We start from the raw sequence: 11,416 nt of genomic DNA, 5'->3' as shown, positions 1-11,416 counted from the left end.
AGTAAATTTTGAGGTTTTTGCAGTAACAGCATCACATTTAACACACATTGGCGGCCTGTCCTCTTAACAAACAAAGGTTTTAACCCCTCTCGAGGAAATACTAGCCATGACAGTTTAAGGGTCAAAAGTTATAAACTGTAGGTATGTATACTTGGGGTTTGGTAGCACAGTGAGATCAACTAAGTTTTTTGATAGCATGAGCTTTCGAAGACTACAGTCTCCTTCATCAGATGCTGAGATGGAATGAGCAGGCGAAGCAAAAGTCACAATATATTAGGGGTCAAAACAGATGTGTGAAAGAAGCAACAAAAGGAGTGCCATGGGCACACGAATGGCACCACAGTTTGCTAATATATTCATGGCAGATTTGGAACAACGTTTCCTGAACAGCTACCCACTCAAACCTAGAGTATACTTCCGCTTCATAGATGACATCTTCATGATTTGGACCTATGGTTTGGATGCTCTAAAGAAGTTCTACCAAGATTTCAACTCATTCCACAACACCATTAACTTCACCATGGAATATTCCGACAATGCGATAAACTTTCTGGACACCACTGTAAAAATTCGAGATGATCACCTCGAAACAAGTTTGTACAGGAAACCAACAGACAGTCGCAGTATCTTCAACCATCCAGTTTTCACCCACAGCACACTTTCCGGTCAATTGTATACAGCCAGGCCCTGCGATACAACAAAATTGTTCAGAAAAGGAAGACGGTGACAAACAACTTGGCGAACTACATCAAACATTCACACAACTAAAATACAAGCCCTGCATTGTGGAGAAAAGATAACCGTGCCAGCCATATCAACCGTGGTGATCTATTGCAATATGGGCCGAAGACAAATGTCAGCAGAGTCCCATTGGTCGTCACCTACAACCACAACTGTCAAGTCTGTCTGCAGAGAATAATTAACGACCTTCAACCCATCATAGATGAAGACAACACTCTACAAAGATGCATAACAGGAAGACCAATCATCGCTTACAAACAACCCCCCAACTTGAAACAACGCATCGTTAGCAGCAAACTGTACACCACCAGCAACCAACCAGTTGGCACTTTTCCCTGTCAGAAATCAAGATGTAAGCTATGTCCCAATATCAACACAGCTACAACCATAACCGGACCCAACGGAAAAACCTACAAAATACAAGGATCCTTCAACTGTGACTCATCCAATATCATCTATGCCATAACATGTAAGAAATGCCCCACAGCTGTATATGTAGGCCAAACCGGACAACCATTGAGGAAACGAATGAACTACCATAAATTTGACATACATAGTGGCAACATTTACAAACCAGTCAGCGAACATTTCAACCAACCAGGACATAACATGCAAGACTTCAGCGTGGCAGTTTTGAAGCAGAGCAATTTCAAAAATAGCCGCGAGAGAGAAATTGAAGAACTTAAAATTATCACCAATTTTGACTGTGTTAATACTGGACTTAACCGGGACTATGGCTTCATGTCACATTACAAATAACTGCCATCTTACTGGCTTTTAGCAGTTCAGATTTGCTTAGAGTTTTCATTTTGACACTCTTTTGTCAGTTTTTCACACCTCCCACTCCTTTTGTTGCTTCTTTCACACATCTGTTTTGACCCCTAATATATTGTGACTTTTGCTTCGCCTGCTCATTCCATCTCAGCATCTGATGAAGGAGACTGTAGTCTTCGAAAGCTCATGCTATCAAAAAACTTAGTTGATCTCACTGTGCTACCAAACCCCAAGTATACATAGGTTTGAAGATCAACACGGCTACACCTACTAAACTGTAGGTAGTACAGTAAGTCCTCTTTTGAAGCTGTTTTCCGTTCCAAAGTTTTGCATATTCCTTTCACGACAGTAACCCACTTTTAGATATAACATGGGAAAACTGTTTCCATTGTCGATTTGTAATAACAAGCATTTATACAGCGATTTCTTCGTAAGTCAACCAATCATGGACTCATGAAGTCTGTTATCCTAAGTTGAAATGGCCCGTGTAGTCGTCTGGCTTGACCGAATTAGAGAAGGGGTGCTATAAAAACTTACGAGTACATCAACAGCATATCAAACACTATTTCATAGGAGATTGTGTGTTGAAATGTGAACTTTATTCATTTTACTCTGCAGTTTGTACTCCCTCCACATTTTGATTCTAATCACCCGAATAAAATTAATCAAGTACTTAACTGAGCATGATAAGCTAGATTTCACTTTAGAAACGCTGCTGGCAGGTACTTTTTCACATTGCTTCATTACAATTAAATTATGTACTGTCTTTATGAAGCTTTTAAGTTTGGACAATTGTTGGACTTGTGAAAAATAACACCACCTTTTGAGCTGCCTTGGAGCTTTGAGCTATAATAAGGTCACTTTGAACAACTAGTGCAATTGTGTTACTCAAGCAGTTCAGGTCAGATCTTCATACGTCATGCACGCAATGTTTGTTAAATAGAGTTTGCAAGCTTACAATGAAAGGAAAGGTAAATTCGCTCTATGTCCTGTCACAAAGCGTGACCGATTTCTTTGATAACATACGTCATCTAGGTCATTCTTCACAATGCTGTTGCTATGGAAATTGTCAGGTGACCTACGGAAGGGCAACGCGAACAAAACGAAGGAAAGTACCCTGACGACAGGCAGCTAAGCCTGCTCAATTCAAGATGGCGGCCATGACGCACATAGGACAAGCCTTTATATTAACAGCTCTAATTGCAGCAGGTAACCTTTTATTTCTTTTTAATCAACAGATTTCTTAATCAATATAAGACTTACAAATGTATTATGTATTAGTTCACTCTTATATGTTATGATCTGAAAACGAAAGGCGTTCTATTGATAAACTGGGTAGATATAAAAGTAGGAAAATACACGGTTGACTGAGTGTGCATGTAATGTTGGCGTGACACGAACTGGAGAGAGAATTTTTTTTATTTTTTTTATTTTTTTTTTTTTTTTTAACTACGCAATTGCCTCAAGTCGGTCGAGAGACGTCTGTGAGGTCAGTAGATAAAGGGATTTAAGCCATTAATGTTATCAGACTGTAGCCATCATCGCTGATAGTAAGTGAAAATCATCTCTTCAGATTGTGATGAAATATGGCCTACGTTCTGGATAGGGGGAAAGTTGAGCAACGCAGAGCCGGTATATGCTAGTGATTCCCGTATGGTAATATGTATACCTAAGTGACGCCTAATCATTATACATATCTTTCATTTATGATCTAAATAATTTACAGTGTTTGTTTCAGTGACAAATGACGGGTTTATTTGCATCGATTCCTTTCACAGTAAACGCTGACTACTGTCCTGGATACACTGATTACAGGGGTGTCTGGCAAAACGGTTTTTACTGTCCTAAATATGATTACACGAAAATCTACTGCTGCGCGATCAAGTCCTTTACGATTGGAAGCACCTATTGCTGTGATTATGACGAGTATCAAAACTTCGGGTTGAACGAAACTGTCGATGAAGACAACTATCATGACAACGATTACGAGATGGGCGAAGCCGCCACCACCCGTTGGCCGTACGGTCGTACCGATGACTATGACAACAACTGGGTGGATTGGAATATTTGGAATAATACTGCCATCATAGATGAGGCTGTCACAGCCGTTGGTTTGGGGTGAGTTTTTCCCACTGTCCCACATCTCAGTACGCATATTTGACCTGATATGACTTCCTCTTGACAAATTACAGAGGGGAGGGCTGGTGTTTTTGGAGGGACAGTCGCAATTTATCATGCAAGAATTTTTGAAAAGATATGGTATTCATACATTTGAGGGAGGGTCATCATATTTGTTCAAATAGAGAAGGCAAGATGTGGCTGATTTAGTGCTTAATCCAAAAATATCAAATCATAATACATGGAGTCTATCAGGCAAATTATTGACAATTTTCCCTCACAAAAACATGCTATATCTGTATATTATATATGTTTGATAATGTATTGAAATGTACTTTGATTGAATTAGAAAGTAAAATGTGCATTTATGTATAAAATTGATTTCTGAATTTCATCTAAAAAGTTGTTCAGTATCCATTGTGTCTATGATGAAACTATGAATAGGTTTTTCAAATACAAAAATAGGTAAATCTGTGCATTTGTGTACTCTTGATTATTGATATTAATGTTCTTGATTAGACTAGGGTGGTTAAAGGTCTTTGGTTGTGTAAGAAATTTGATTTTGGACTTTCACCAAAATGTTGATTCACTATGCATGGCGGCGGTCTATGATGAAACTATGAATAATTTTTTCTAATACAAAACTAGGTAAATCTGTGCATGTATGTGCGCTTGATTATTTATATCAATGTTTTTGATTAAACTAGAGTGGTTATAAGTCCATGGTTGTGCAAGACATTTGATTTGGGAATTTCACTGAAAAGTTGATTTACTGTACATGGTAGTCTATGAGAGAACTATATAAAACTGACGATATCTTTCCATTTATGTTCATTTGATAATTGATATACACTTTTCCACCTGTTGCATATGTTTTTGTCGCTTGTCTTTTATCAGTTTTAACTGTTCAAGGTGTTTAATGTAGGATACCACTGCATCTTATTTGCTTGTGAAACTTGTGGATAATGTGTAAGTATTTTAATTGTTGGTGATTTCCTATTCAGGAAATATCACACGGACAATAAAAGTTTTGGCCATAAAATCAGCTTCTGTCAAAAGTGACCCTCCCCCCCCCCAAGATAGGTTATAATAAGTGACCCTCCCCCTTGAACTGTTTTCTAAAAAGTGGCCCTCCCCGATTCCCCCGGCCCACCCCCTGTAATTTCTAAGGCTCCCCAAGGCATCTCCGTCTCACTCCACTACTTTAGAATAAAATGCCATTGCAGCTGTAAACAAGCGAAATGCGCATACCATACTTTGACAGTGTATATTAAAGGAAAGATACAGTGATTAGGGAAAGCGCGAAATAGTTGTGTATTCTGTCGCATTCATGTATACGTCCGATTACCGTTGCTGAAAACGACAATTCTCCGTACTGTTCAAAATTCGCTGTACTGTTTAAAATATCTCTATTGTTTGAAATTTCGCTCTATTGTTTAAAACTCCCCTCTATTGTTTATAATTTTTCTACTGTTTGAAATATCTCTTTACCGTTTAAATTTGTCTACAGTTTGAAATTTCGCTGAACTATTAGAAATTTATACATAGGAAATGAAGGCTACTTCACACATCGGTATACGATATACTAAGCTAGTCGATCAACAAAGATTTCGGTGAATCTATAGTGCTTTGACCCTGGTCATGTGATCTTGGTCCCAGTAAACCCGGTTTTATGATTGAGTGATCGGGTGTTTCGGAACAAAAAGTGGGGTCCCTTCATATGTCGCTTGAATGGTTTTGTTTTCACACACGTTTAGTTTGATGACCGCCACTGTTCATCAAAAAGAGACGCTATACAATCGTTACGTTGTGGTTTGACTGTTGTATGTGTTTGTTGCTTAGACCGTTCGTATTCGTTTGTTTCCTCGTGTTTTATTTTTGCTTGAACGAGGTTTTATGTTGTTATTCCTTTTTCAAGCTATGATCGGTTTTTCTGGAAAAACTGTGGCGAGTATTTGATCCCCTCAATTATTTTCCAGTTACCTCATAAGCATTGTTTGATTAGACGGGTTTCAATATACGGAGTGAAGGTCGTTGTATAGAAAAGTTAGATGTGACAGTTGATTTTGTATGGGTTTTAAAATTGAGCCTTCTCTCTCGATTATATCTCTGACCACAAAGTCAAGGTATGAGATTTTCTCGATAGAGTGTTCAAATGTGAATTTAAACGGAGGCATAGGTTGTCGCACTCCTCGACAAATGTTTGAAGTTCACGTTTTGTTCCTGTGTAAATAATAAAAATGTCATCTCTGAAACGTTTCCATAGGAATATTTGATCGGAGTGGAGATTTAATATAATTTTCTCCATTTCATGTAATGTGATGTCAGCTATTTCTGGTGAGGCTGGTGAGCCCATGCTGCATCCACAGATTTGTTTGTAGTATTCTCCGTTGAATTCAAATATGTTGTGTTTCAGAATAAGCCACAGTGGGGTTTCATGTACCTTGTTGGTGGTTTGTAGCTCACGTGTGTAAACACGTTGGCTAATGCCATAGCGATGTCTGTCTGTCTGTCCGTCCGTGTGTGTGTGTTTGTGTATGTTAGTGTGTGTGTGTGTCTGTCTGTCTGTCTGTTCACACGATAACTCAAAAACCGCCTGAACGGATTCAAGTCAGATTAGTACACGGGTACCATATGCTACTTGCAAGAACTGATTAGATTTTGGTTAGTGTGGCTTGCATATTAATGAAGTTATGCAATATCATTTTTTCGTACAATGGTTTCCCTATGGAGACGGTAATGACAGTGTAGACATATATCAAGAAATACTGCACAAAATTTCATGAAACTTTTCACAGATGACAGTCTTAGAACATTATGATGATACTGTGAGTGTCATGTCAATTATCTGCTCATTTGCATATTTAACGAACTTTTGTTATTAGTGATATAACTCTGAAATTCCTGCACCAAGCTTGATGATACCTGCTACAATATTAATCTGATATATATCTTATTGTACTTGGAAGCATTTGGCAGTGTCAAGTTAACAAATAGCTCATTTGCATATTTTATGAAGTTTGTAATAAGTGATATAACTCCGATATAATTTCACCAAATGTGATGAAATCTGCTGTAGATACTGATCCGACAGATATCTAACTGTAGTATAAGCATTTAGTAGTGTGAAATTAATTGAGGGTTCATTTCATATTCAATGAACTTTGTAATTAGTGATATTACTCCAAAATTACAGCGTTAAATTTGATGAAACTTGCTACAGATGTTGATCTGATAAATATCCAATTGTACTGAGAAGCATTGAGCAGTGTCAAGTTAAGAATTAGCTCATTTGCATATTTCATGAAGTTTTATAATTAGTCATATAACTCCGAAATAACTGCATCAAACGTCATGAAAACTGCTGCATATACTGATCCGACAGATATCTAACTGTAGTGTAAAGCATTTAGTAGTGTGAAGTTAATTAAGGGTTCATTTGCATATTTAATAAAGTTTGTAATTAGGTATATAACTCTGAAATTACGTCACTAAATTTTGTGAAACGTGCGACAGAAATTGATTTGATAAATATTTAATTGTGCTATGAATCATTGAACAGTGTCAAGTTAATTTAGGGTTTATTTGCATATTTAATGAACTTTGTAATTAGTGACATTACTCTAAAATTACAGCACTAAATTAAATAAAACGTGCTACAAATGTTGATCTGATGGATATCTAATTGTCCCATGAAGCATTGAGCAGTGTCAAGTTAATTAACAGCTCATTTGCATATTAAATAAAGTTTTGTAATTAGTGATTAAACTCTGAGAGTACTGTGCGAAGTTGAAAAAACCTGCTACATATAGTGATAACATATATCTTATTGTTCTGTGAAGGGATTAATGAACCTGTTGTAAAACACGTGAGCATATTCAGTTCATATCTGGTTTGACATCGTATGTGTTGGCTGGTACGATTTCAGCGTCCAGCGCTTTGATTACTGCGTTTATGGCTTCATTTTGTTGCGTGTTTGTGTACATAGATACTGCGTTAAGTGTTACCAGAATAGAGTTTTCTGGTATTTTTATTTTATTCTGGTATATTTATAGTTTGGCAAATAAATATATATATATATATACCAAATAGAGATTTGGTTTTGTAGGGCTGGAGCGGTCACTAATAATCAGGCGTCAGACAAACACTCAGTCTGTTCCTTCCGGTAGTTTTGTGTATTTTTTGTAGAAAATACCATCATGGTGTACGTCTATGTTTGGCTTTAGGATTGAGGAAGCTGAAAGTTGCCTTGTCAATGGTTTTATCGTCGCACATATTTTTAATGATTTCGTAAATCAAATCCGTGGGGTTAATGTCGCCCTGTGTTGTTTTACAGTTATAATTCGCATTTTGCACCTGCTTATTACTGTCTTTAATGAAATCTGTCGTATTCATAATTGCTATGCATCTTCCTTTACCAAAGGGCTTTATTGTGATTTATTTGTTTTTAGACAGATTATTCAGAGCGGTTATTCTGGTCGAGTCATGTTGGTTCTGATGTTGGTTTCAAACGGAATTTCTGCTATCTCAATTCAAGTTGCTTCGCGAGACAGTTTTCCAGCTTAGGGTTATCCTTGTTATAATTAGCAGTACAGCGGAAAACGTCTCCTAGCAGATAAATTTCAAACAGTAGTTTTAAACAGTAGAGCGAAACTTTAAACAATGGGGAGAATTGTTGTTTTCGTCCACGGTATCCGAGAGATCAGTGCAGAGATTAAAACTCCTACGGTGTTCAAAAACTGGGCTGCTGTTACAGCATAGGTAACGATGATGCCAATGCATTTTCCATTATTTTTGCTGTTTGTAAAATGCCTTGTACTCCACTCCTGTAAGGTCCAATGTTATTATAGACAGTCAGACTAGATCTGGAATTATCTCGTGAAAAAACTCACCATCAAGTACAATTGCATAGAATTACATATTTCACAAAATGGTCATTTGTATTTGCAGGGCTACTACTTCCTACAAAAGAATAAGAAATATCTGTATCTGTTTTCTTGAACAGAAAGTGTAAATAATGTTACAAATCACATCTAGTAAAAAAATACTCAGGCCACATTCCCGGGGTTCTCACAAAAGCGAATAAATAAATTTCTCTGATATAATTAATATGGGTGATATTTTACTAATTCTCATCCAACTAGATTGGCAGCGATTCTTGGAATAGTGTTCGGCATTATTGCTCTGGTTGTCATCATCATCGTGGTGATTGTTGTCGCCGTCTGTGTCTGTGCGTGCAGATCTGAATCCCGAAGAAGCGACACAACGACACTGATACGTAAGTCATCCTTTACCTAGCCAATGCCATGTTCTCATATTGCACCAATGCAATGGTTCCACTACCGAATAAAAAGGACAGTATGCCCAAGAGATCACGTGATGGCGGTACAAACAAACTCCCATGTATACAAACACGTACACGTACCTTTGTGCACGATTGTTCACGTCCATTCGAATTCGGGGTTTGACCTATGGTTTCACTACTCTACTAGACAATGGGTGATCACTGAACTGTCTTTGGTTCAATTTCTCAAACAAAATATCACCTGTGTAGCTACCGACAACAGATACAATTCTGAGTCACACAAACATCATCCATTGGAAGCGGTATTAACCGTCTGTTCGTTTTTGATGAAGGATAAACTGTGCATGATTCCCAAACACAGACTTCGGTTATTTCATTCAAAAATATTCCAATTGTTGATAAAATTGTCGATATCCTGGAAAGGAGCATGAGAAGGAAAGTGTCCTGTTCTTTGACTGAACCATGATTGTGATGTGTGAGTTTGAACAGACCATTTCATCACAAAAGTAATAATTATAATACAGTCACTCCCAGTACTAGTTCATTGTGCACCAAGAAATGGAAGGTGCTTTCAATGTGAACAAGCCTTCGAGAAGATGGAAAAATGTAACTAAACGTATGAACCGAAACAAAGTGCCCTCGGAATTACTAGTATTTCATCCTTGATTGTGCGTTTTCTTCTATGGTTCATTCATTATGATTGGCATCGCCTTAATTTTTTTGTCATTTAATACCTTAGAAATAAACTTGTCTTTGTATATAAGTTGACCATCGCACGATTTTGTCGAACTGTTACATATTAGAAAATATGCATCTCAAATGTAGTTAGGTAAGAGCATCGTATATTTTGCATTAAGATGTCCAAATCTTGAGCTTAGTTTCCGATGTCGTACAGGATATACCGGCAGTTACAATGAGTAATTCGCTTTTCACAAAATTCAAATTGTCTTTCTTTTTCACTGTCGTTTCGACATTTAGATCATCAAGCCATGCCATCCAGTGTGGTAGCTTATCCTCCAAACCCTGTCGTCATCAACAACAGCTCGACCAATCAGCTACCGCCGCCCCAAGGAGTCGTCTATCAACATCCTGCTCCGGCATACTACCCAACACAGCAGCCAATGGTTTCTCAATACACCATGCAGACAAAGCGTGTCTAAAGACATGGTAGGGTGAATTTGAATGCACGGCGTTTAAGGTAATATGCACCTCGAAAGTGAAAGACTTAAACTTTTGCTCTAACTTTCCTCAAAGAATATTTCAATCATTCTCTTTCAAAATCAAGAATAAAAATAGGGGGTCACCGTGCAAATTTTTGTACTAGAGAAACAAATTACCCAAGATTTACCGATATTAGAAATTCAAAATGGCCGCCATCCCTGTGTTAACTCTATGGAGAAAAATAAAAATTTTTGAATTTCGAAAAACTAAGCCGGTGAAAAGTTTTCTTACACCAAGAGCTTTAAAATGAACCCCCACATGTGGTATATCAGAAGAGAATTGTAAAAGTTTGAGAGTCCGAATATCTGTCCCCGAGGTGCGTTCTACCTTAATAGGTCGTTGTATTTCAGTACCTTCAGATATCTATACGTTTGCAGAAAAGTTTGCTGTGTTGCTTTGGGGACAATTACGTTTCAAAAGTACAGAAGGAATTTGACATCTTGATTATCTCCATTCAAGTGATGATACATATCTGCCTCGACACGAACGATACACATACTCAACCAGAGGGAAATTGTGTTTTCAGAATTGATACCACCGAGAGCTGTATATACTATGGTTTGCTAAAAAGCAATTAGAGACACTCATATAATTATTCATTTCGAGGAATATGACGGTCTTCACTTACTTGTTTGTTTGTTTGGTTTTTTAAAGAAACCGCCGATTGATGCCTCGTTTAACCATTCTTTTTTTTGTCTCACAAATACTTGTTTACATTGAATTTACAAATTTTATCCTTTACGCGTGGTTGAAATAATGTCAAAATTAGTCAAGAATTCAGTACTCAATATGTGCCTTTGCTTTCTGTTGAAGTGATTTCATCTGTCCACCAATAATTACATTTGTTACTTGTGTTGTTTTTGCGTTTACTGTCTGTGTTATATGGAAATGTTTGAAGCTAATGTGATTTATCAAGAATATCATAGAATGGCACGATATTCGAGCGCACCTATCTTGAAAAGACATTGAAGTATGTGCCTTGGAGAAGAGCATTTCAAGGGGAAAATTACAATTTTAGTATATTTATAGTACAATATTCGTGATTGCAGTGAAACTGAATGATTAATTGCTGTATTCATTTTCCTTACTGTATTTTATGATTGACTTCGACATAGTTGACTGTGTTATGTTCAAAGTAGTCCAAAGTATGATGGAGGGAAATTACTTATTTCTCAGCTGTTTGAAAGATCGTATCAGTATAACTGTGAACCTGTGTCAATCAGTGTTGTTTCGTGTAAACATGTAACTGTTACAGTC

The 11,416-nt window shown here is 37.2% G+C and overlaps 2 protein-coding genes across 3 annotated transcripts; both read left to right on the top strand.

Moving 5' to 3' along the window:
* The first annotated feature begins 331 nt into the window (after positions 1-331).
* On the top strand, positions 332-727 carry LOC139148846 (uncharacterized). Its single transcript, XM_070720276.1, has one exon. It carries the CDS (start codon positions 332-334, stop codon positions 725-727), a length of 396 nt encoding a protein of 131 aa, XP_070576377.1.
* A 935-nt stretch (positions 728-1,662) lies between these two features.
* LOC139150344 (uncharacterized) lies at positions 1,663-10,510 on the top strand. 2 transcript variants are annotated; one of them, XM_070722643.1, is made up of 6 exons: positions 1,663-1,804; positions 2,589-2,724; positions 3,294-3,633; positions 8,778-8,911; positions 9,917-10,135; positions 10,492-10,510. In XM_070722643.1, the coding sequence occupies exons 2-5, from the start codon at positions 2,667-2,669 to the stop codon at positions 10,096-10,098; spliced, it is 714 nt and encodes a 237-aa protein (XP_070578744.1). In that variant the 5' UTR covers positions 1,663-1,804; positions 2,589-2,666; the 3' UTR covers positions 10,099-10,135; positions 10,492-10,510. The 2 variants fall into 2 exon arrangements, with proteins under 2 accessions (XP_070578744.1, XP_070578743.1); XM_070722642.1 differs by lacking the exon at positions 10,492-10,510 and having other exon boundaries at positions 9,917-10,457.
* Positions 10,511-11,416: the final 906 nt, after the last annotated feature.

The sequence above is a fragment of the Ptychodera flava genome, chromosome 14 (assembly GCF_041260155.1).
Source record: "Ptychodera flava strain L36383 chromosome 14, AS_Pfla_20210202, whole genome shotgun sequence".
NCBI lineage: Eukaryota > Metazoa > Hemichordata > Enteropneusta > Ptychoderidae > Ptychodera > Ptychodera flava.
This window is presented reverse-complemented; position numbering and strand designations above follow the sequence as displayed.